Raw genomic sequence first — 23,278 nt, 5'->3', positions numbered from 1 at the left:
TGGACCGGCCATGAGCGGGCACACAGAGCGTCCGGGGGAGAGGGGAGCCTGGGTTGCCAGTGTCAGAGGGGAGCTGTGGGGTGTCCCTCAGACAGGGCTCTCCCACGAGCTGGGGAAGGACCAGCTTTGGCTCTTGTTTTTACTTTTATTCTAATCTGCCGAGGACAATGCTTTGAAAACACAATAAAAAGGAATCACTAGACACTGGACGCCAGGCTAGTGCTCACTGTTAGTCCTGTGGCATGTCACCTGCACAGGGGCATCCGAGTGCCGCTGCCCTGGGCCCCGCAGAGCTGGTCCGCGGCCGTGCTCAGTCCCTACCATGAAGGTGGCCCACCTCTCCATAGACCTCCAGCCCCTCGGCCCTTCGCCAGCCCCACTTCCAGAAGGACCACATGGCAACCCCTTGCCCTGAGGTTGGGCAGCCGCAATGGAGCCTGGCGTGCGCTGGGGCGTGACCCTGCAGCTGGCCCACAGCCGGCGGGAGCGGCCCCTGGGGCTGGTGGCTCGGCCCCGCTGGGTTTGAACTAACATTGTCCCTTTGACCAAAGCCGGTGGTCGTGGAGACCTTCTTCGGATACGATGAAGAGGCTTCCCTGGAATCTGACGGCTCTTCCATATCCTACCAAACCGACAGGACGGACCAAACCCCGTGCACCCCAGACGATGACCTGGAGGAGGTAAGGGGGCGGGCAGGGGCAGGGGTGGGCGCCGCTCCCTGCAGAGGTGCCACAGTCCACAGTTTGGCACCAGGAGAAACACTCCTATTGCCGCTGCCCGCTGCTGGCCGCCCCTTTCTCCGAGCACACGCTCTGTGCGTCTCCGTCCAGTGCCCCCGCTGCAGAGGTGCAGAGAAGAGAGCTCCCGCCCTCTCAAGGGGCTGCATGCGGGAGGTCTGAACCCCAGCCGGGGTCGGCACCATTGCCAAGGGCACACGCCAGGATGTGCACGGGCAGCAGAAGCTCTCTGATAAAAACACGGCCAGGGTGTCCCACTGACGGCCCCTTCTTCTGGAAGGATGCCAACCTCAGATCCAGGCAGCCACCTGAGCCTAGCTGGCCCTGCCCTGCGGCCAGGGGACAAGGAGTAGCCGGTGGTCCACTGCCCGGACCAGGCCCAGGGGGCACTGAGGCCATGGTGGGGCCGCCCCTGGTAGGTCTGGCGGATGCCTCAGGGCCAGGGAGCTACTTAGCGCTCTCAGACACAGCAGCGCACTTGCCGCCATAAGCCTCAGGGAACAGGATGGGGCTGGGGGAGCTGGGCCAGGTTAGGGTTCCTGGGCCTGGTTGCTCCAGACATGGCCAACCTTCCCCCCCCCGCCCCCTCCCGCCCACGCAGACCTCTGGCTTGTTTTCTGACAAGCGAACCCTTCGGGGTCCAGTAGGGCCTCAGGAGGCAACAGCAGACACCTGCCCTCTCCAGGTGGAAGCCCAGCGGGGCCCTGTCCTTGGCCTTTCACCCCAGGGTTTCAGACTCACCTCCCAGGCCCCCAGGCCGAGGCCAGGTGCTGACGCTGTGTGTGTGCGCCTCTCCAGGGCATGGCCAAGGAGGAGACGGAGCTGCGGTTCCGGCAGCTGACCATGGAGTACCAGGCCCTGCAGCGCGCGTACGCCTTGCTGCAGGAGCAGGTCGGAGGGACGCTGGACGCAGAGCGAGAAGTTAAGGTCTAACTGACTTCCACTCCAGTGGAGCCTCCCCACTTGACCCCGGCCACGGCAGGGACATAGGCATCACCCCACCTCCCCCGCCCCCCCACCGGGCCCTTTATTTCCTCCCCCTCCCTCTCAGTGTGACCGGTGCCCAGACAACTAGGAGCCAGTGTTGGGGGAGCCGGCGCTGGCTCGGCTGGGCTGGGGCCTGGCAGAGCTGTGCTGGTGACCCCCCAGAGAGCATGTTCGTTTGCTTTGCTCCGGGCCGTGGTGGAGGTCATAGGGCCTGCAGCTCCTTGAAGGTGAAGCCGCCTTCCTTGTACACCTGGCAGCGGTGCTTTTAGGGAGCTGCCCCCCAGCGGAGGCACAGAGGTGAGGGAGGGCCAGCATTTGAGCTCAGGTTTTGAAATTTGCTGAGATTATTCATTCATCCAACACATGCTGAGCTCAGATGCTGTGCCCACCTGCTGCCCCTTAGGGGAGAGGAGGCCCAGAGTTGAGGGACCCCCCCCCCAGGCCCTGTGCCCAGCTGGCCCCAAACGCTTTCATCCATTTGCCCTGGAAACTGTGCCCAGGGGAGCAGGAGCGCCCTGTGGTTTAGACATCAGAGGGAATTAACTCACAGGAGGGGGGCTGGGCCCCCTGGAAGCCCCGGTGGCACTTAGGTGGCTGGTTTTGTAAACAAGGGATAGGCTTGGAAAAGGAGGGAACCCAGGGCCGGCAGAGGGCACACGTTGAAGGGAAGGCTCTGTCGGGATCTGGGCTGCGATTGCTTTGCAAGCCGCTCTGAGTGTGGTCGCACTGTCATCAGGGACTGGACCAGGCCTGGCCCGCACCCAGCAGGCCCAATCCTCCTTGGCCGTTTCACCCTGCACTGGAGGTTTTCCCCTAACAATCCCTCAAAACGAATCACAGATCATCCCCATAACGAGTGAGGGCCTCCCTTCAAGTGAGCTGTGAGGTCCTTCCTCGCGGAGCACCCTTGCAAAGCCGCTAACGGCCACTTCCCCGCTAGCTGAACCCGCCGTCGCCCTCTGAACCTCCGTCATGTGGGCATGTCCTGGCTCTTAGGGAAAATTTGATGTCTCTCCTCCGGTCCCACAGACCCGTGAGCAGCTCCAAGCAGAAGTGCAGAGAGCGCAGACACAGATCGAGGACCTGGAGAAGGCCCTGGCCGAGGAGGGCCAGGTGAGTGCGTCCACAGGGGGGCACATGGGTCTGACCGAAGCAGGGCTGGCCCCTCCTGTCTCCATCCAGGACCCCCAAGAAGTGGGTGATGTCATTAGCAGGTGACAGTTGTCCTGAGGCGGCTGCTTCAGGAGCTGGGTGCTGCACCCATCTGTCGAACCCTCTGCTCCGCGGAACCGTGATTTAAATGTTGGCTGTATGACTGTACCCTGCAGTGCATTTATCCCTCCGTGCCCATTTCATTTTCAAGGACATGAAGTGGATCGGAGAGAAGCAAGCCCTGTACCGGAGAAACCAAGAGCTTGTGGAACAGGTGCGCCTGACCCGCCCCGGAGCCCGGCCGGTCCCCTAGGAGAAGCATGATGTCTCTGTGCTCACGGACGCGTGTGGGTCCCTGCAGGCTGGGCTCTGGGCCAGGCACCCGGGCCAGTCACCACCCCCAGGGACAACCAGAAGCTTCCGGGAAAGGCAGGGAATTGACCTCACATGACCTCCGGTGTCTCGCCCCTCTTTTATTTTTACAGATTAAGCAAATGGAGACGCAAGAGGCTCGGTTAAAACACGAGGTCCAGGATGTGAAAGACCAGAACGAGCTGCTGGAATTCCGGATCCTGGAACTGGAGGTGCACTGTGGGCGGGGTGCTGGGCGTGAGCAGAGCTGGCTGAGTGGGGTCGCCCGCGGGGCTGGTGTGATGGAGGGCTGAGCCGGCCCCTCGTTCGGCCTTCCTGATGCGCAAATGTCGTGTTGACCACGTTTGGTGGCCTCTGTGGCTTTCCTGTGTTCCCTGGGCTGCCCCAGCACAGCCTCCATGGCGGGAGGAGCCGGGAGGGACCACCGGCCCGTGCCCAGCCTTACTCTCTGTCTAGGAGAGGGAGAGGAAGTCACCCGCCATCAACTTCCACCACATCCCCTTCGTGGACGGCAAGAGCCCCCTGCAAGCGTACTGTGAGGCGGAAGGCGTGACGGTAACCATTCCCCTCAACTGTGTCCCAACTGTGCCCACGCCCGCCCCCCCGGCTGGCGCTCACCTCCCGCGTGTCCCTCGTGTCTTTGCCTCCAGGACATCCAGGTCACAGAGCTGATGAAGAAGCTGGACATCTTGGGGGACAACGCCGTAAGTGTATGTTGCTCTCCTGACTTGTGCATGCCTCCTCACGCCGTGGTCCGGGGCCCCCGTGAGCCCTCTGTGGTCCTGCCACAGGCGGCCCTGCCCAGCCCTGCCACACCTTCCCTGTGGCCAGGGCTGCTTGAGACGGGCCCCAGGCATTTGGGAGAAGTTATGTTCCTTTCTCATGCTGTTCCTGTGCCTGTGTGGGTGGCGACCAGCACCCAAACGGGGTTTGGGGCCTCTGCTCTGCGAGGGTGGGGAGCCCACAGCCAATTCCTCAGCAGAGGTGCTTCTGGCCACATGTTCTCCATTTCTGAATCCCACTCCGTCTCTAACTCTTCCAAACCCTGGCTGGGACGGATGCCACACGCAACCCAGACTTGGGAGTCTCACTTTCTTGGTTGGGAGGGTGGCTGGAGCCCATTAATATCCCAAGTCTCATTTAGGCCAGATTTCCAATTTCTACATCAAACACCCAGAAGGAATCCTAATTAGTGAAGGGACAAAGTAACCATGTCTACATCCCAGCCTCCATCCTCTGTCCATTCATCTATCTTCATCCATCTATCCATCCATTTACCCATCTATCCATCTTCCATTCATCCATCCGTTCATCCTCCATCCATCCTCCATTCATTTATCCCTCAATCATTCATCCTCTAGCAAGCCAGCCTCCATCTATCCATCCTCTCTCCTCCATTCATCTATCTTCATCCTCTCTCCTCCATTCATCTATCCTCCATCTTCTCTCCTCCATCCATCTATCTTCATCCTCTCTCCTCCATTCATCTATCCTCCATCTTCTCTCCTCCATTCATCTATCTTCATCCTTTCTCCTCCATTCATCTATCCTCCATCCTCTCTTCTCTGTCCATCTATCTTCCATCCATCCATTCATCCTCCATCCTCCATCCACAAAGCTCCTCCTCTATCCTCCATTGTCCTTCATCTCCATCCATCCATCCATCCATCCATCCTCCATCCTCCATTATCCTCCATCGTCCGTCCTCCATCTATCCACCCTTAATCCTCCATTCTCCATCCATCAGTTCCCCATCCTCCATCCTTTGTTCATCCACCCTCCAGCCTGCCTCCATCCATCATCCTACACTTGTTGAATCCTCTGCCCAAGCGGTGGATCAACTGAACTTGGTGGCAGCCCCACTTCATACCCCAGAACTCCCCCCACAAGGTGTACTAACAAACACATGGCTACAGCTGTCCTAAGGCCCTTGGGCTTCCCATCCTGGTCACTGCTCTCAAGAAAGAGCACTTAGACAAACTAGTGCGCTTCTCACAGTACATGGAAGAAAAAGAAACACACACACGCAAACACACACACACACGCGCACGCACACATGCTCACTCACAAGCACATACCAAAACCCAGACATGCATGCAGCCTGGCCAGTTTCCCGGAGGCAGGAAGGATGAGGGGCACTGGCCCCAGCCCCAGTACCGTGCCTGAGTCAGGGGTGCAGTGTGCCCATAGCACTTGGTCACTACCCCCACCCTATGCCGCTTGCATGGGTATCGGGATGGCAAGAGACCCCTGCCCTTAGGGAGCTCCTGCAGAGGGAGTCATGGACAGCCCAGCTCTCACCACATCCTGTGTCCACATCCTCTGAGGATGCTCACTGGTCTCAAAACCAAACTCTCCCCACCTGGAGGGACCACACAGGTGGGCTCCTTGGAATGAGACAGGAATAAAACATGCAGAAAAAAGGCAAAAACACCAAGGATGGGGACCATTTCACAGCCACGGGTGTCTGATCTTTGCTCCACATTTGTCAGCGATGTTTTAATAATTCAGGGCTGCATATGCGAAGGGCTGACTTTACACAAAGATGGGGACATAGACAGGTAGGGACACATTTATTGCTGCCCGCCTGCTTGATACGCTGCCCACCATCCCATTCTGCCTCAGTGGGCTAATTAGACCCTCATGGCCACCAGCAGTGAGAGGACCAGAGAGGACAGAAAGGAGAATGCGCCCAGAGTGAACAGGGTCACGAACAGGGTATCAGACTCCTGGGAGGCCATTTTAATAAAAGCAGCCTTAGCTGTGGCCCCAGCCCCCCACCCTGCATCTGTTCAATCAGCCCCACCGTGCACCCCTCATTCAGCCCCACCATGCACCCCTCATTCAGCCCCACTGTGCACCCCTCATTCAGCCCCACCATGCACCCCTCATTCAGCCCCACCATGCACCCCTCATTCAGCCCCACCATGCACCCCTCATTCAGCCCCACCGTGCACCCCTCATTCAGCCCCACCATGCACCCCTCATTCAGCCCCACCGTGCACCCCTCATTCAGCCCCACCATGCACCCCTCATTCAGCCCCACCATGCACCCCTCATTCAGTCCCACTGAACACCCATCATTCAGCTTCACCATGCACCCCTCATTCAGTCCCACCATGCACCCCTCATTCAGTCCCACTGAACACCCATCATTCAGCCCCACCATGAACCCCTCATTCATCCTCACCATGCACCCCTCATTCAGCCTCACCATGCACCCCTCATTCAGTCCCACCATGCACCCCTCATTCAGTCCCATCATGCACCCCTCATTCAGCCCCACCATGCACCCCTCATTCAGTCCCACCATGCACCCCTCATTCAGCCCCACCATGCACCCCTCATTCAGCCCCACTGAACACCCCTCATTCAGCCCCACCATGAACCCCTCACTCAGCCCCACTGTGCACCCCTCATTCAGCCCCACTGTGCACCCCTCATTCAGCCCCACCGTGCACCCCTCATTCAGCCCCACCATGCACCCCTCATTCAGCCCCACCGTGCACCCCTCATTCAGCCCCACCATGCACCCCTCATTCAGCCCCACCGTGCACCCCTCATTCAGCCCCACCATGCACCCCTCATTCAGCCCCACCGTGCACCCCTCATTCAGCCCCACCTTGCACCCCTCATTCAGTCCCACCATGCACCCCTCATTCAGTCCCACTGAACACCCATCATTCAGCCCCACCGTGCACCCCTCATTCAGCCCCACCATGCACCCCTCATTCAGTCCCACTGAACACCCATCATTCAGCCCCACCGTGCACCCCTCATTCAGCCCCACCATGCACCCCTCATTCAGCCCCACTGAGCATCCATCAATCAGTCTCACCATGCACCTGTCATTCATCCCAGCTACCCCGATGGCCCTGCCCCTGACTATATGTCTATTCTGCTTTGACGCAGAATCTGACCAATGAAGAGCAAGTGGTTGTCATACAAGCCAGGACAGTCCTGACCTTGGCTGAAAAGGTAAACGCTTGTGTGGATGCTGCCAGCAGGTCTCCCTCTCCGCGCTCAGCTCAGAGAAATGCTGCTCCTGGGAGGAGGAAGGGGAGGGGGTTGCTAATCCTGTTGGCCTTGGAAGGCCTGGCACACACAGAGGTCAAAAAGCACCCACCAGGCCCTGGCTGGTTTTGCTCAGTGGATAGAGCGTCGGCCTGCAGACTGAAGGGTCCCAGGTTCAATTCTGGTCAAGGGCACATGCTAGGGTTGTGAACTGGATCCCTGGTGAGGGGCGTGGCCTGGAGCCTGTACTGGCCTGTACCCTGGGCACATGGAGCTCGGGGAGACCAAGGTGCCAGCACCAACCCAACTCCCGATGAGGGCGAGCTCTCCCCGCCAGGAGGAAGAGTAGGGGGGACACCGGGGCCAGGCCTGCCTCCCTCCTTCTGCAGGCTATTTAGATGGCAGGGGGAGGGGATGGCACCCCAGGGTCACAGCCACCTGCTCTGTTTGTGTCCAGTGGCTCCAGCAGATGGAAGAGATGGAGACAGCCCTGCAGCGGAAGATGGTCGACCTGGAGAGTGAGAAGGTGGGTGGGTGTCTCGCCATGTGGCCCGCACCCCGGCGTCAGCAGGCCGGACCCCGAGGCCGAGACACAGGCCCCTGTGTTTCAGGAGCTGTTCAGTAAACAGAAGGGCTACCTGGACGAGGAGCTGGACTACAGGAAGCAGGCCTTGGACCAGGCTCACAAGGTGAGAGGCATGTGCTGCTGACCCCTGGGGGACGGGGAAATGGGGAAAGTTCTCCTGCGCCAGGGGGGTGTCTCAGGGGCCTGTGTGGGCTAGGCCTCAGACCTGCCGGGAGAGCCTGGGCCAGTGTGACCCGTGGGGTCACTGCCTGCCTGTGTCCCCCTGACACCCCCTTGTCCGGCGAGCTCCGAGGATGCCCAGGCCTGTTATCAAACTTTTCGCCCCAGGAACGAGGGCACACAAGCGGAATCAAAGGGACATTTGAAATGAGGGGATAGCATTGGAGTCATTGAAATAGGATTCATTTGCGAATTAACTGAACACAGTTGAGTTAAGTAACACCTCTCTACTGGGATTCCTGCTGTGTTCGCCCCCCACTCCCTGACCCACACGTCAGCCTGCCTGTGGGAAACAGCGTCCCCCACGAAGGAACCCAAAGTTTCCTGCAGGAGCGAAGCGCCCTCCTGCTTTCTGGCCATTGGTTACCCCGTGAATGAATGTCTCCCTGCAGGACCGTCCTAGTCCATGTGCCTTTGTCTCCCCCTGGGGTGCGAATCCGTAAAGCCGTAAAGTCCGAGCGTGTCATGTGCTGGTTCAGGAAACGCCGTCCAGGGGCCCCGGCGAGGTGGCCTGGGCGAGGTGGCCCAAGGATGGGCTAGAAGCAGGCATGGGGTCTGGGGCTGCCCTCCACCAGCGGGTAGGCCTGGGGCCCCTCGGCCCCTCATGGTAAATAGGGGCCTTCATTCTCCTTCCCGGAGTTGTCAGCAGGGCCAGAGACGCCCCCGGTGGCCCGGGCTCCTGCAGGGCATCACTGCAGCCAGTCCAGGGCCCTCGGTGCAGTGGCCCGGAGCTGTAACACCAAGGGACGGGTGCCCGGCCCCACCGGGCGAGAACTAACCTCTCCCCTCCCGCCCAGCACATCCTGGAGCTGGAGGCCATGCTGTTCGACGCCCTGCAGCAGGAGGCGGGGGCCAAGGTGGCCGAGCTGCTGTCGGAGGAGGAGCGGGAGAAGCTCAGGGTGGCCGTGGAGCAGTGGAAGCGCCAGGTCATGAGTGAGCTGCGTGAGCGGGACGCCCAGATCCTGCGGGAGCGCATGGAGCTCCTGCAGCTGGCACAGCAGGTGCGCCGGGGGCGGGGGAGATGGTGCCATGAACATGCCCTCCAGTAGCCACACCCCATGACCACGCCCTTTAGCCACACCCATGCAGACCCTCCTGCCAGGCCACCTGCCCCTCCAGACCGGCCTCTGGGGCCACAACCACTCTCCTGGGACCCCTGACTGCCGGGTGAGGGCGTGGTGAAGGTGCCATCCGGGGAGCAGCAGCTTGTGGGCCGGGGAGCAGCCCCTGGTCTCCTCTGGCCAGTCCATCGCTAGGCAGCCTGGTGTGCAAGACATGCCTCCCCTGTCCCCTCTCCCCTCCGCGTCCTGCATGACCTGGAAGGGACATGGATGTGTACCCTGCTCAGAACACCCCAAACGCAACGCCTGCACTTGCAGAAACAGGGGAGCTAGTCAGGGAGGCTGACAGTGACTGTCAGGGGCTAATGTCTGAGCAGAGGATTAGCCAGCTGCCAGGACCCTCACCCCAGACCCAGGGAGGTCAGTGTGGGACCTTGCCTGCGGCCCCCACCCCCACCAGGTGGCCATGGTCAGAGCACTGCTGCCTCGGGGTGCAGGTGCTGTGGGCACACGCACACGTGCCTCTACTTGGCACTGCATCTTAAAGGGCTTGAGCGCAGTACGTCAGCCGTCACTCCACTGTAACGTTTGGGAAGGACTGTGACTCGATTCCTCACCATTTCCTTGGGCTTCTAGCATCATGGTTTATAGTCTGACGTTGCAGGAGGTGGGAGGGGAGCGTGGCTGAGGGAGGGCCGTCCTCTTGTTGAGCATAGCAAAGCCACGAGCTGGGATGGGCTGTTGTCTGTTGGGGAGTCAGGACCAGAAGACCCACCCGGTCCTGGACGCCCTGGGGAGGACAGGCTGAGGCTCCAGCCCCCTCACAGCACTACCGTGGGGCCCCCGTCCAACACGGCAGTGGCTTGGCGGCTGTGCACCAGGTCCCTGAGCGAGACCTTGAAAGCCGTCTTCCCACGTGGTTTCCCAGGCAGCCTGCTGACCGAAGCCTTCCCTCCTTTTACCATTGCAGAGAATTAAAGAGTTAGAAGAAAGAATAGAGGCTCAGAAGAGACAAATAAAGGAACTGGAGGAAAAGGTAAAATAAATGCACATTTTGGGGCTTGTTTTGTTACCGGAGCGTCTGAAAGAGAGAAGGACCAATAACTCACATGGGCGTCACTGGGTGCTGGCTGGGTCGGGGCACAGGAGAACAGAAAGAGGCTTCAGGGCCACAGCGGCTCTGGACCAGGAGCCTGGGGCCTGGGGCGCCCCCTCTGCCATGGCCCAGCTGTGCGACCTCTCAGTTTCCCCAGCGGTGGCAGGTGTGCCGGACCAGCGACCCAGGCTCCCTGACAGCCAGCTGAGGCATTTGATTTGTCCAAGTTCCCCAAGCACGCTGGTCTATAAGCCAAGCTTCTGCAGGACGGTGTCCCACTCAAAGACAGGCCGGCCGGCCAGGACGAGTCTTTTGTTTCTGGTCCTTAACACAATCGCTTCTCGGTTTAGGAAACTCGAGGGCTGGCATGGGTTTAGTTTGGGGCCACACAGCTTGGGGCCTGGAGCGGCTCTTTTCCTGGATCCCGGCCTGTCATGCGTGGGTCACGGTGCCCCGTCCACTCCCGGTATTAGTGCGACTCGGCGCTCCCCAGACCGAACTGCATGGAGCAGGCCCAGGAGACCTGACTCTTCCTGTGGGAGGACCTGACTCTTCCCTGACTCTTTGCTTAGTTTAGGGCAGTTCTTTCCCTGTAATTTAGGGACATTTCAGTGGTCGCTAGTGACCACAAGTGATGGGTCCTTGTGGTCAGTGCTGCCTGGGGGCAGACCTCATGGAGGGCCGGCTCCCCACTGAGTGCTGAGTGAAGAGGCCAGTCGGTTCCGCTCCCGGCTGGTCCCTTCCAGAGCAGGAGGCTGGTGCTTGGACAGGCCTCCCTCAGCCACGGCTGCGCATCCTCCACGAAGAGCCAGCAGAGGCTCTGTGCTCACAGGGGGGAGGGTCCCCTCCTACAGCAGTGCTCCTACAGCTCGCCCGCCCCACCCTGCTCTCCCCACCCCGCCCTGCCCACCCCTCCCACCAGTGACAAAACCTGGGCACCTCACTGCCATCTGCCAAGCAATCTCATCCCAGTAAGTGCCCAAGGCCGGCCCCTAGAGCTCCTCTCCCACACTCCCTCCAATCTGCTCCCCCTCTTCACCACCCCAATCTGTGCCCCTGAGAGGCAGGGATGCACCAGGCATGTGCCTCCCGACTGTCCCCCACAGCCCTGCCTCTGGCCAGTGCGAGGTCCCCCAGAGCATGTCTGTGTGGTGGCCGCACCATCACTCAGACCCAAGGTGTCTCCACCATCCCCCCCTCCTGCCCCCCGAGGTGTGATCCTTAAACTGCTGGACACTGCCCGGCAGGATTGCTCCAGGCCCCACCGATCCTCATCTTGTTCTGTCTGCGACCACAGTGTTTCCGCCAGAAGTACTACAACCTCTCTTTTCTCTCTCTTTCCCTCCATGTCTCTGCCCTCCCCTCCTTTTCAGTTTCTATTTTTGTTCTTATTTTTCTCCTTAGCTTTCATTCTGTGGTCATAGCTCGCCCGGGCACCCTGACGTGGTGAGTATGTCATTGCCTAGAGTTACCGGGCGAGGGTCCCATCTGCCTCCTGCCCGCCCAGGAGGTGCCCGGCAGCTCAGGACCCTCAGCCTCGGGCGGGGCCAGGATTCAGAGGGGCTGTGGTCGTCAGAGGGCTCAGGGCGCTTGCCTTTCTTGACAAGGAAGGGGGGCAAGGACTCCCCCCAACACAGTGAAGGGCTGCGTGCGCCTCAAAAGCCTTGCGACTGTGTTTTCTGTGTCTGGGGCATGAGCGCTGACAGCGCACTGTCACGGTCTTTGTCCTTCCCCTGTGGGATCGGGTACGAGCCTGGGTCCCGCTGGAGGCCCGGCCAGAGAGGCTAGCCCAGGGGTGGGCAAACTTTTTGACTCGAGGGCCACAATGGGTTCTTAAACTGGACCGGAGGGCCGGAACAAAAGCATGGATGGAGTGTTTGTGTGAACTAATATAAATTCAAAGTAAACACCATTACATAAAAGGGTACGGTCTTTTTTTTCTTTAGTTTTATTCATTTCAAACGGGCCGGATCCGGCCCGCGGGCCGTAGTTTGCCCACGGCTGGGCCAGCCTCCCGGACGCGCTGGCTCGTTCACGTCCCTGATCGTGCTAAGCTGTGGGCCATCGCTGCGGCTTTCACGCCTGGGCCACACGTGGAGGTTGACCACCGCCTCCTCCCGAGACAAGATGAGAGGACACGTCTGTGTGTGTCCAAGGCCCTGCCCTTCACAGGGTGCCGAGAGGACCTTCCCCGGGAGGGTGGCGGCCCTTTCCCGAGGGCCTCATCCTGCAGCCGCTGCCTGTCGCTGAGCCGCCGCCCTGACGTGTCTTCGTCTCTGTTCTTCCAGCCCCCAGAGGAGCCAGACCCCGTCCCTCCGGCCGGACTAGGCGGCAGCAGGTGCCGGGGTGGCCAATGGAGACCGCCTGCGTCATCCCCGCGGACCCGGGAGGCTCGGGCCTGTGCGGACCCCCTCCTGTTAAGGAAGCGGCCGAGAGGGGGGCTTGAGTTGCTCTGAGCGGGTGCTGTCCACCCTGACGAGCCGGAGCGAGAACTAGTCTCCTGACTGGGCTCCTCTGGAAGAGCTTGGTCTTGGCTACTGGACCCTGGGGTCCCTCCTTGGGGCGCAGCCCCCCAGTCCCAGTTCCAGGGACATGAGACCCCGAGCCTGCAGCCCACCCCTCCTGGTTCCCGCAGTAGCTGTTACATGGTCTCTGAGGAGGATTCTCAGAAAAACGCAGGCGCCCCACGAAATGACAGAATCAGGCTGTGGCCGTGATGGTGACCCGCGTTCCGGACGTCCCGAGGGCGGTCTCCCTGGGCCGCCACAGCTGGGCTACACTGACGCTGCGACTCGCTCACTTGGGGTCCCAAGCACTTACTGATGGACACGTCACGATGCCCTCCCTTGTTTGACGCTGATGCCCCGTGGGCACAGATGGGGCCGCGGCTGCCACGCTGCTCCATGCCAACCCCCGCGGCCTCCTGACCACCGGAGATCTGAAGGCTGAGGCCGCCCTGAGCCTCGGCTGGGATCCTGATGGGACTGAGCATGACAACGGCAGGTGGACGACACGGCGGGTCCCCGGACAGGGCTCTGACCTCCTCATAGATCCTGGCGGCCACTTCCAGCAGCGCAGCCCAGACCCCATGGAGGCCTGGGTGCTGGTTGCCACACGCCCAAGGCCTGAGGGCACAGGGAGCCGAGTGTGGTTGAAGCTGCCCTGTCCAGAACTCTGCCCTTCACACTCAGGGCACCTGGGAAGGTGAGGAGGGAGCCGGACGCCGAGGTGGCGAGCAGGTAAGGCACTGCCACACGTCCATGGGGACAGCGCTTCCCTCCCGCCTGCTGGGGGCCCTTGGTGGGGCACTGACCTCCGTCTGACCACGGGATTCTACCTTATCTGATCCTGCTCAGTCCAGTGCGGCCTCTTTTAAATGTGGGTCAGTTTGCTGGGACACTCCTCTGTGTCTATATGGGTGGGTGGGGCCAGGTGGGGATGGCTCACTCCCCATTACCACCCCTGGACCAGGTCTCATCCCCAGAGGGTGTCCATATAGGGGATCCTCACTGTCTCCTTCATGAGCTGACCCCATGTGGGCCTCCTCAGCCCAGACCCAGGACACACCCCAGGCCAGCTAAGGCCTCCCTGAGCCCCCTATGGACATGCCAGGGACTGTCCCTGAGCTATGAGTATGGCCTCATCTCTGCTCTGCAGGGAAGAGCTTGTGAAAGGCCCCCCCACATCTGCTCCAGCCCCCACTGGATCTTAGCTCGCCCTGCCCCCCCATCTTGCTGCCCCCAGAATCTTAAAAAAGAGAAAGCTTCCTACGTTACCTTGTGGAGCCATCCTTCTCTCCAACCCCGACTCCCAGCTCAGCGGGCTTCCCGTGTGTCCCAGATGCATCCCAGCCACCTGGCCCCAGTCACCTCTGCTCCCTGCCCCAGGCCAGGGGGCAGTGCAAGGGGGGAGCCCCAGGAGGGAGGAGGACAGCAGAGGAGGGAGGTGGGCGAGGTAAGGCTCTGGTGCCGGGGCGAGCCAGATCTGGTTTCCGAGTCTTTAAGGTGCCAACAGTGACTATCAAAGAGCCCCTGTGCCACTCAGTGGGCACCGTCATTGCCCTCGTAGAAAAGGGAGCGACACTGAGCCGAGGCAGAGGCAGAGGCAGAGGCAGAGGCAGAGCCGGCCTGGGAGGAGGAAGAGCTGAGCCTGCCACCTGCTTATTCAGAAAGGGTCCGTGACGTTTCCTTCGTGTCTCAGATAGAACGTCCGCGTGTATGTTCCCTAAAGAGGCAGGCGGTGAGCCCAATAGGGGGCCCCAGCCCAGGCCGTATCTGGTCCCCCAGGGTGCTCAGCACAGCCTCGGGCTAGCAAGGTCCCTCTAGAGCAGCGGTTCTCAACCTGTGGGTCACGACCCCTTTGGGGGTCGAACGACCCTTTCACAGGGGTCGCCTAAGACCATCGGAAAACACATATATAATTACATATTGTTTTTGTGATGAATCACTATGCTTTCATGATGTTCAATGTGTAACAATGAAATTGGGGGTCACCACAACATGAGGAACTGTATTAGAGGGTCGGCATTAGGAAGGTTGAGAACCACTGCTCTAGAGCAAGTAAGTGGCCCATGGGCCGCGAGTTTGACATGCTTCCTCGCTCCCCTCCGGAACAGAGTGAGACCTGCCTGGTCCTGCCTGGGCCTGGAGACACCCTGAGAGCCACACGGGGGCGCTCAAACCCACACGGAGCTCAGGTGCCTCTCGGAGCGATCAGGAAAGTGCTGACCACCAGTGCCCGGCAGGGACAGTCCACAGGCACCGCCTGGCCTCAGAGGCCACCCGTGGGGGGAGCAGCGGACACCGCACATCACAGGGGCACACGCCTGTATGGAAACTACTGCCCGGGGTCCCCGGAAAGGCTCCCCGGTGGCGGTGGCTTCTGTCCTGTGGGCGTCACTCCCGGCCTCCCGTGAGCCAGCCCGGCTCTTTGCATTTGGGGCACAGTTTTGGCGGAAGCACCTATTTTGCCCGTCGTTGTTCCCCTTCTTTGTCCTCTCTCACCCCCACTGTGAAGGACTCCTTTTTAAAAACAAAACCCCTCTGCTTGGCTGGACCACGTCCTGCTCTGTGGTTGGCCAGTCCTGCCTGGAGCGTCCTCCATGACCCCATGTCACCACACCCTGGGAGGCAGGGGCAGCGCTCTGGCTAGCGGGCATGCCTGGTCCCCATCGCACCGGGGGTGGTGGGGTGGGCCCGTCTGCCTAGCACGGGCAGGAAGCTGAGATGAGGAGATTGCGTGTCAGCGGACCCAGATTTACAGCTCCTGGTGGGCAGGCCCTGAATGCCAAGAGCAGCCCCTCCTCTAGGCCCCTGGCGATTGCTCCTGCAGGCACCCCATGGCCCAGAGAGGGGGCTCTGGTGTCACTTGAAGTCCAGGGATAAGCTGCTGTCGTCCGGAACATGTCCAGTTAGTGAGCACCACGTGTGCAGGGAGTAGGAACCTGACAATACCTCCCATGGTCTCCACCATAACCCAACAACACTTCCGTCTTCGTCGCCTATATTGTTTTTTTTTTAAAGGAACAAAATGTGTGTTTACTCACAGAGTTTCACCTGAGAGGGAACAGCTTGCTCTTTGAGGTTGTTCATGGGGGGCCGGCTGAGCTTAGGGGAGAGCCGTCCCCAGTCATTGCCTGTCTGTCTTGAGAGCAGGGACAGGGGAGCCTGCTGAAGTGGGTGAGCCCCCAGATGCCAGACGCTGACAGGACCCTGCCGGGCACCCTGCAAAGCTCCCCCCAGGTACCAGCCCATGTGGAAATGAGGCCTTCAGAGCTGAGGTCCGATGCGTGCTTGTCTGATGGCAGGTGGCGGGCTGTGTGGCGTCCCACTGCGTGGGGCCACGGGGGAGACACTGAGTTTGCTTTTCAGAATTAGCTGGTTTGAGGGGTCCCTGCTGGCCTGAGAGGCCACTCCAGCTCCTGTGCGTCCCCCTCACCGGTCCTTGTCACCGAGTTTCCTCCACCTTTGCCGTGTTGGTGCCCAGAGCTGCCCTCATCCTGATCCTGGCTCAGGCCGCCACGGGTTGGGAGTGGCCACTCGGCGATTTGTTCTTTCTAACATCTGTGGACGCAGTGACTTCCAACCACAGGACCCTGGCCCATCGCTGCCCTCCCCTGAGAGGTCACTGCTGTCCCAGGCCCGGGGCAGCGCCTTGTCGAGCTTTGTTGCAGACACGGGTGTTTCTGAAGGTATAGTTTGTGTTGTCTGTCCAGTCTTTACGGAGAGGAAAGGTGCTGTGCTTGTCTTGTGGCCATGCTTCCTGCACTTGCTATCACTGCGCCCAGACTCACCCGCCTTGTGTCTACATGTCATGGGTTTTCCTCCCTCTGACGGACACTTGGGTTTGCTCTTGTGAACGGTGCTTCTAGAACATTCTTGTAAAGTCTGTGAGTGTGAGGGGCAGGGGCTTCTTCTGGGCGTGTGTCCACCTGGGAGTCAAAACCAGACACGATGGTCAGCCTCCGAGATACTGTGAACGAAGGCTTTTCCGTTCCTGTTGGGCTTGGGGCGATTTACTTCTGCTCTTTGTTTAGAATCGTCCTGCTTTAGGTAAGGCAAAGGCTTTCCTCTAACGGCCCTGGGAGATTTGCAGAGTCACAGGCGGAAATGGAGGCTTCCCCTCCCCCCTCACTGCTCTGTGATCTAGCCCAGTCTCTCTCAGCAGCTGCCCGGTGATGGGAAATGCAGCCATCTTGAGTGGAGCAATAATGGGTCTTTTTAGTGGCACAACCATGGGGCCATTATTAGAGAGGTCAGTGTCAGAAAGACAGCTGGACACCCCCTCGTGGGGCTGTGAGAGCTGCTGCCTGCAACCCAGACAGGAAACGGACAGGCACCGGTGGGGAGCAGGCAAAGTGAGTCTGTGTGACATGTGTGTGCGATGTGTGTGTGTGTGTGTGTGTGTGTGTGTGGTCAGGCAGAAGCCTGGCAGTCTGGGCAGTTGGATTCTGCGCCCACACCGGCGGGGACTGTGCAGTTTACATATATGCACAGTACGGAGATGAGATCAGTCACCTTCTCTGCAGGAGGGACCCAGCTGCCCTGGCTTCTACACACCCTTCCGGCCATTACCTGGAGGGCGTGGCCCTGACCTGGCAAGCCCTGGGCTGACGTGGACTCGGTGGGATCCTATGTGCTCAGATGGTTGGAAGGCAGGGAACGCACTCAGCGCCGGCCTCAGTCCCTGCACCATGAGCACCCGGCCCATACCCACCTCTGGCAATGACCGCGCCCACCCTGACCCCCTGACGGCCCGTCACAGCAATGGTCCTCCAGAAAACCAGGGCTGGGGGCTTATGCAGGGCCGTGGGAATGGAGGACAGGTGCCCTTGATGCCCGGGGAGGGGGGATGCTGGGTGGAGGAGCGGTCAAGGCCAGAGGACACCACTATCCAGTGTCCCCAGGCCCAGGGGAGAGGTGGGCAGCACGAGGGGGTACACTCTGGCCCTGGAATCACCAGCCATGGCTGAGGTTAAGCCCTGAGTCTCTGATTCCCAGGTAACTGGGACAAAACGCCAGGAAACAGGCCATGATGCTCATGTAGTCACTTTCTATAAAGTGACTGTTAATGGAAAAAGTTTTTGCAGCCCCAGGAACACAATTTCATAGAAACGGCTCCCACACGGGAGTGAACCTGAGTCGCCTGGAGGCTCAGCTGATTGGGGTGAGGCCCACCCCATCGGGAGGAGAATCTGCTTACTCAGTCGGCTGACTCAGATGTCAATCTAGTCCAGACAACCTCACAGACACCCAGAACCCTGTTTGGCGAATGTCTGCGCAGCCACTGCCCGTCAGGTTGACACATAAAACCCACCAACTCTGCATTCAAGAGCCGGGCAGGTCCTCACCTGCGACCTGCTCCATGAAGGCAGCTGCTGCTTTTATTACGTGTTGACCAGGCAGCTGCAGCCGGAACAGGAGGAGGAGCCCTGGGCGGGGCAGAGTGTGAGCGTGGCTCCCCCTGGAACGGAGGGCCCAACCCAGCATGCGTGAGCCCCACCGGGCTCTCCTCCGTGGGCGCTGGGGGGAGGGGACATCGCACACCGTGCAGGCCGGGCAGCAGTTGAGACCTGCCGATAGGTGAAGGGCCCCGAGGAGCGCTGTGAGGGAGGAAGCTAAGCTGGGTCTGGGAGAGGCCATTTATTTTTGACATTCCCCCCAATCAGAGCTTTGGGGATAAAAGGCCCTGGCCCCACAGGGTTTGGGTTCTCATTTGTTTCTGTTTGGTTTGGAAATGTTTGGCTTCAGTTTCTCCGATGATGTGGGAAGGCTGTTGCAGCCCATTCTCCATTGTGCCAGGAGCCGATGACACCTATTTGTGTGGGTTATTTGGGGGCGTCTGGGACACAGGAAGTAGGGGCGCTGCTTGGGGGCAGACAGCAAAGGTCCAGGCTAAAGGGTCTCACCTGGCCAAGTAAGTGTGGAATTGGGCCCTCGCCCACTTGGTCGTCAGCCGGCCCACCCTGTGGGGACCCAGGCTGACTTGTTTTATGTGGTTTCTGGAACCCCAGAGAGGCCAAGGCGGGGCCTTCCGTGGTGCTCGCCACCCGCACCGGCCTCTGCTCCAGGCGGCTCCTCCGACCCTGAAGGTGCTCGTCTCCCATGCCAGCCGCTGTTTCCCCACAGTTGATCTCAGTCGGCACTCCCAACACAAACACACCAGGGCCTGTTCCTCAGGCTCTATTTTGACAGAAATCAAAATGTTGATTCCTGATCCATATGTCTGCGTCCGTTTGCACGTGGTACCGACAGGCGCTGTGCTTCCGCAGCTCTTAATGAGGTTCTGACGTGTTCGTGCCTGCTGGGCCGGGGGCCCACATCAAAACGCCAGGCTCCCAGCGCCCCCTGGTCCCTCCTCTGCTCATTCTGGTGCCGTGACATGAAGCCGGTTCATGGCTTTGGTTATCCACCTATTCCTGTACTTCGTCACCTTTCCTCAGTGCAGGTTACTATAGACACGACGCCATAACCGCACTCTCCTAAATGCAGCGAGGCTTTGGTTGCGGCGGCCGTCCCTACCAGGACACCGCCCCATCACCGGGCAGTTGCCTATCCACGGCGCTCTACTTGGGGGACTGTCGGGTGACTTAGAAGTTAGACTGAGGAACCGAAACAAAAAGCCCACAAACCCTCTCATTCTCTCCTGGATTAGAAACCTGTGGAGTTTCTAAAATCTGAGACCCTGGGGTTTTGCCTCTGACCCCTCATCCTGCTCTTACTCCTGCTGCCCCAGGGGCCCATCCTGGCCCAGCCTCCTTGTTAGAAGGCCTCTCCTAACTTGTTCCAGACATCACCAACGTAAAAGGCGAGAAGGAGGGATTGCTACCTGACACAGCCCCTTTCTAAGTAGTCATGAGAAGAAATGAAGATGGGGTAGGAACGTGGGCAGTGGCCCCAGGCATTGCGGGAAGGTTGAGGCCACTTCTGCATATGGCTTCATGCATGGGGCACACGGACCCACCTTTGTGGGCCCATGACCTCCGGGAACGCTGGTTTGCATCTCCTGGGCAGAAGCTCAAATGTGGCACCGTGGCCCCTGGCGCTTTCCCAGGCCTTCTCCGCCGTGTGTGTGGCCCGAGTGCCTCGGATGGCTCGCGCTAAAATAAAGCTTTTGTCTTCACTCTTTTTCAGAGGAAACCGCACATGTGGAAGCCAGGTTTGGTGTGGGTTCCCTTCCCACTGAGGGCTCGGGTCCACAGCCCAGGGACGCCGCCCAGCACTGGGATGCAGCCCGACATCCAGCTCTTCCTCTGTGGGCCTCCCCCCTGGATGGTCTAAGGTTGTCGCCCTCAGCGCTAAAGAAGTTGCAAGGAGTGTGTGTGTGTGTGCACGTGTGTGTGTGTGTGTGCGCGCGCGTGCACAGACGTGCTCCACCAGAACACCATGCACAGGGATTTAACTCTCTGGAGCACTTAGAAGTCGACACACCGGGCAGCTAGCCGTGCAGCCAGGTGAGAGCATAGGTCACAACGTTGCATAAAGGAACACAAACCGCGTCACCGAGAGGCGGGAGGGAGGGTGGCGCGTTGTCTGCAAGGGTTAGGTTCAGTTTGCATTTGTGTCAGAACAAATGCTCAACTCTGGTGGGGACGACAGTGGCAGCCGATTCCCGAGGCTGAAGTGGGGAGAAGCTGACAGGGTCGGAGAGATGTGCTTTCCCGGGGGAGGGCAGGGTTCCGCTAGGCAATACACTATTCTGCACTTTTGCAAGAAGGACCCATTTTTTGTTGTCATTAAGGCCATGCTTACCAATTTATGACTGTACCGTCCTTGCACATTTGTTGTGCTCAGAACCGAATGGCAACAATAGTCTGGCCTTAGTAAAAGGCCCAAGGACTTTTATGGATGAACAGACCGAAGTGTGAGGGAGTGTGTGACCCAGGCATCCAGGGACACCCCAGAAGTCCACTCACTCCTCTTGTGGGGCCCCCCGGTGCATACCTGCACAGGAGCAGCAGTCATGCGGGCGGCCGTTCAGGATCTAAAGATACGAATTTGAAACCCAAAGTCACATCCCTGTCTCCTTGGACTGTTATGACTTTGCACGTTGTCCATACGTCTGGAGTTCTTCATATGCCAACCCACCCACCCCAGACACTCTTAATCACAGCTTATACATTTAAAAAGGGCATACTATTCAGGAGAGAGAACCACGTATGTATGCACTGACGCTTACAAAGTTGTTACCTGTGAAATGTGTGTACATAGGAGAGGGAAAACGGCTCAATGAATGTTTCAAATAATATTCCAAGCACCAGAGCACATTTGCATCCCTGCCGTCTTCTGAGAGCACACGCAATGTCCGTTTTCCTCTTTCGATAGCATTGCTTTCAGTTCTGTGTCAGAGGTACCCGCTTTCATCCGGTTACAAAAGCCAGCATTTCAGGACCGGGCTTTTTCCAACACGGTAGAATAAGAGCATTCGCCACTGATTCCTGCTGGTCCCACGAACATCTGAAGAATTCAAGTATTTTAAAGAAGGTGTGTTTTCTAAATCCTAGCGTATACCTTTTACTCAAGACCACTGGGCTCTTCAAAAGGGGAAATCTGTGTGGAAATGCATCCCTCTGCAGTGGACCAAGAGGGCGGGACCCTGAAACGTTGCCAGAAATGCTGAATGTGTAACCAAGACGTCAACATGTATGCAGCGTAACGGCTCTCATACGTAGCACTGTGTGCACATCCCGGAGCAGCGCACGGCTTCGTTTGTCTAGACCAGAGACCCACGTGAACCGCAGCTTCCTTGCTGACACGGATGTGGGTACACCTCGTTTCCACGGTCTGGGGTGCCAGCTGCTGAAGGACTGTGGTGCTCTGCCCACGTGGAACCCTGAGCTTCAGGACACCCTGCGTGCCTTACACGGCCCTGGAGGTCAGGAAGGAGGGTGTGTGGGAGTGGGTTTGAGGCACTGTCACTTTCACCTGCTTTTGCCATCATCGAAACCTTAAGGCGGGCTGTGTGTTTTAACACAGTAATGGACTTACGTTTAGGCTCAGGAAATCAAGTTGTAAATATATGTATCAAATCATATATTTGTTTACTGTATATTTTTTAAAAGCTTGACTGTACGTTTATGCAAAAACAAATTGAGGACCTGTTTCCGCCTGGCAATATGCCAGCCAGTATTTGCGTCCCCTGAAAAACTCCTCAATAACACATTCTACACATGTGATCTGTTCAGTGCTAACCGGTACTCACAGGCCTGACGTAGGTTTGTATGGCGATCCACCACAACATTTTGCACATATTTTTGTATGGTGATTCCTACGATGTATATCAGAGAATTTTTACTCGTTTGTAATTTATTGTACAGTTTTAATAAAAATTGTTATAAACCTTAGGATATCAATGTTCTCCTCCTCAGAAGGCATTGAAGTTTGGCTGTATTAGCCACTTCTGTGTTCTGTGTCCACTCTGAATGACAATCTCTCTTTCCCCACCAAGAAGGAGACTGGGGCCTCCTGCCCACTGGGGAGGGGCAGCAGGCATCTCGTCCACAGGCTCATCCGGCGTCATGGCACACCCCCTGGAAGGCAGGCTCTGAGGTCCCAGGCACTGGCAGCGCCTGCTGAGGTCAGCCACAGACCCGGAGGCCATTTATCAATGAGAACCAGGAGAGAAAACTCAAACAATGTGGAGAAGGGGAGAATTTCTGCGCATGAATAAGAGCGCCTGGCAGGTTTGCATTGTGGGCCATCGCATGCGGGTGAGTAAAGGGCCCTTTACTGGCCACTTTGGGGAGTGGAAACCAGGAGGGCGAGGGGATGGGAGAGAGCTGACTTAGCTCTGCCTGCGTGTTATGCTCCGCAGGTACTCAGTCAAGCACTCCAGTGCCCGGCAGTGACTCTCATTGTCCGAGTGTATACTTTCAAATGCTGGCTGCACTAACAGAATGCAAAGGCTGCATAGTCTTTCCCTTAAAATCAATCTGCAGGGCTCCACAGAGTGGCAGCATCGCCCTGTGACCCTGGGCGAGCTGAGAGTACCCTCTCCTCAACACCTTGAACTTGGCTTTGAGAGTGGCCAGGCGCAGATCCCATGGACCCATCCCGCCCCCTCCCCACCCCCACCCTCACCCCCGCCTGCACCCCCAGGCCCATTGGAAAGGTCTGGAGTCAGAGCCTCCCTGCCTGGCATAGGATCCCCCCATGGGGGCCGGAAACACAGCTGGGGTTCTGATAGATAGACTGTGGTCAGGGGATGGAGCAGGAGATGGGAACCCACGCGTGCCCTGAGGCGAACAGTCCAGCTCCACGGGGCCCCGGGGCGCACGTTCAGCACTTCAAGTATGGACAGCGCCAGCTCCGCAGGGCCGCCTGAGGGTAGGGGCGGATTAGGGGGTGGGGTGGGATGGGGGTGGGAGGTGGGGTGAGCTCTAGGCCCAGTTCCGCCCCGTCCACACGCGGCGCCCACATCCCTCATCAGGAGCCTCTGGGACCACCATCCCTTCCCCGCTCCCGCCATGGCCACAAGCCGGCCACGGGAACTCACGGAGCCCTGCTCCGGTGCCTGTGCGCAGGCAGCCCGCGGTCCCCAGGTTCGGCCCGGTTCT

General features: G+C 59.1%; 1 protein-coding gene across 1 annotated transcript in view; it reads left to right on the top strand.

Moving 5' to 3' along the window:
• Positions 1–22,071, top strand: part of JAKMIP3 (Janus kinase and microtubule interacting protein 3) — a 51,806-nt gene extending 29,735 nt beyond the window's left edge. The window contains exons 10-24 of the mRNA XM_081104482.1: positions 552–680; positions 1,536–1,664; positions 2,754–2,837; positions 3,088–3,150; positions 3,362–3,460; positions 3,705–3,803; positions 3,899–3,952; positions 7,161–7,226; positions 7,720–7,788; positions 7,874–7,951; positions 8,865–9,068; positions 10,099–10,164; positions 11,629–11,670; positions 12,513–13,463; positions 19,857–22,071. Coding sequence (XP_080960608.1) covers positions 552–680; positions 1,536–1,664; positions 2,754–2,837; positions 3,088–3,150; positions 3,362–3,460; positions 3,705–3,803; positions 3,899–3,952; positions 7,161–7,226; positions 7,720–7,788; positions 7,874–7,951; positions 8,865–9,068; positions 10,099–10,164; positions 11,629–11,670; positions 12,513–12,680 — 1,350 coding nt within the window. The 3' untranslated portion in view covers positions 12,681–13,463; positions 19,857–22,071. The remainder of the gene's footprint in view (positions 1–551; positions 681–1,535; positions 1,665–2,753; positions 2,838–3,087; positions 3,151–3,361; positions 3,461–3,704; positions 3,804–3,898; positions 3,953–7,160; positions 7,227–7,719; positions 7,789–7,873; positions 7,952–8,864; positions 9,069–10,098; positions 10,165–11,628; positions 11,671–12,512; positions 13,464–19,856) is intronic.
• Positions 22,072–23,278: the final 1,207 nt, after the last annotated feature.

This window comes from Myotis nattereri (genome assembly GCF_964212035.1).
Source record: "Myotis nattereri genome assembly, chromosome: 13".
In the NCBI taxonomy this organism is placed as follows: domain Eukaryota; kingdom Metazoa; phylum Chordata; class Mammalia; order Chiroptera; family Vespertilionidae; genus Myotis; species Myotis nattereri.
This window is presented reverse-complemented; position numbering and strand designations above follow the sequence as displayed.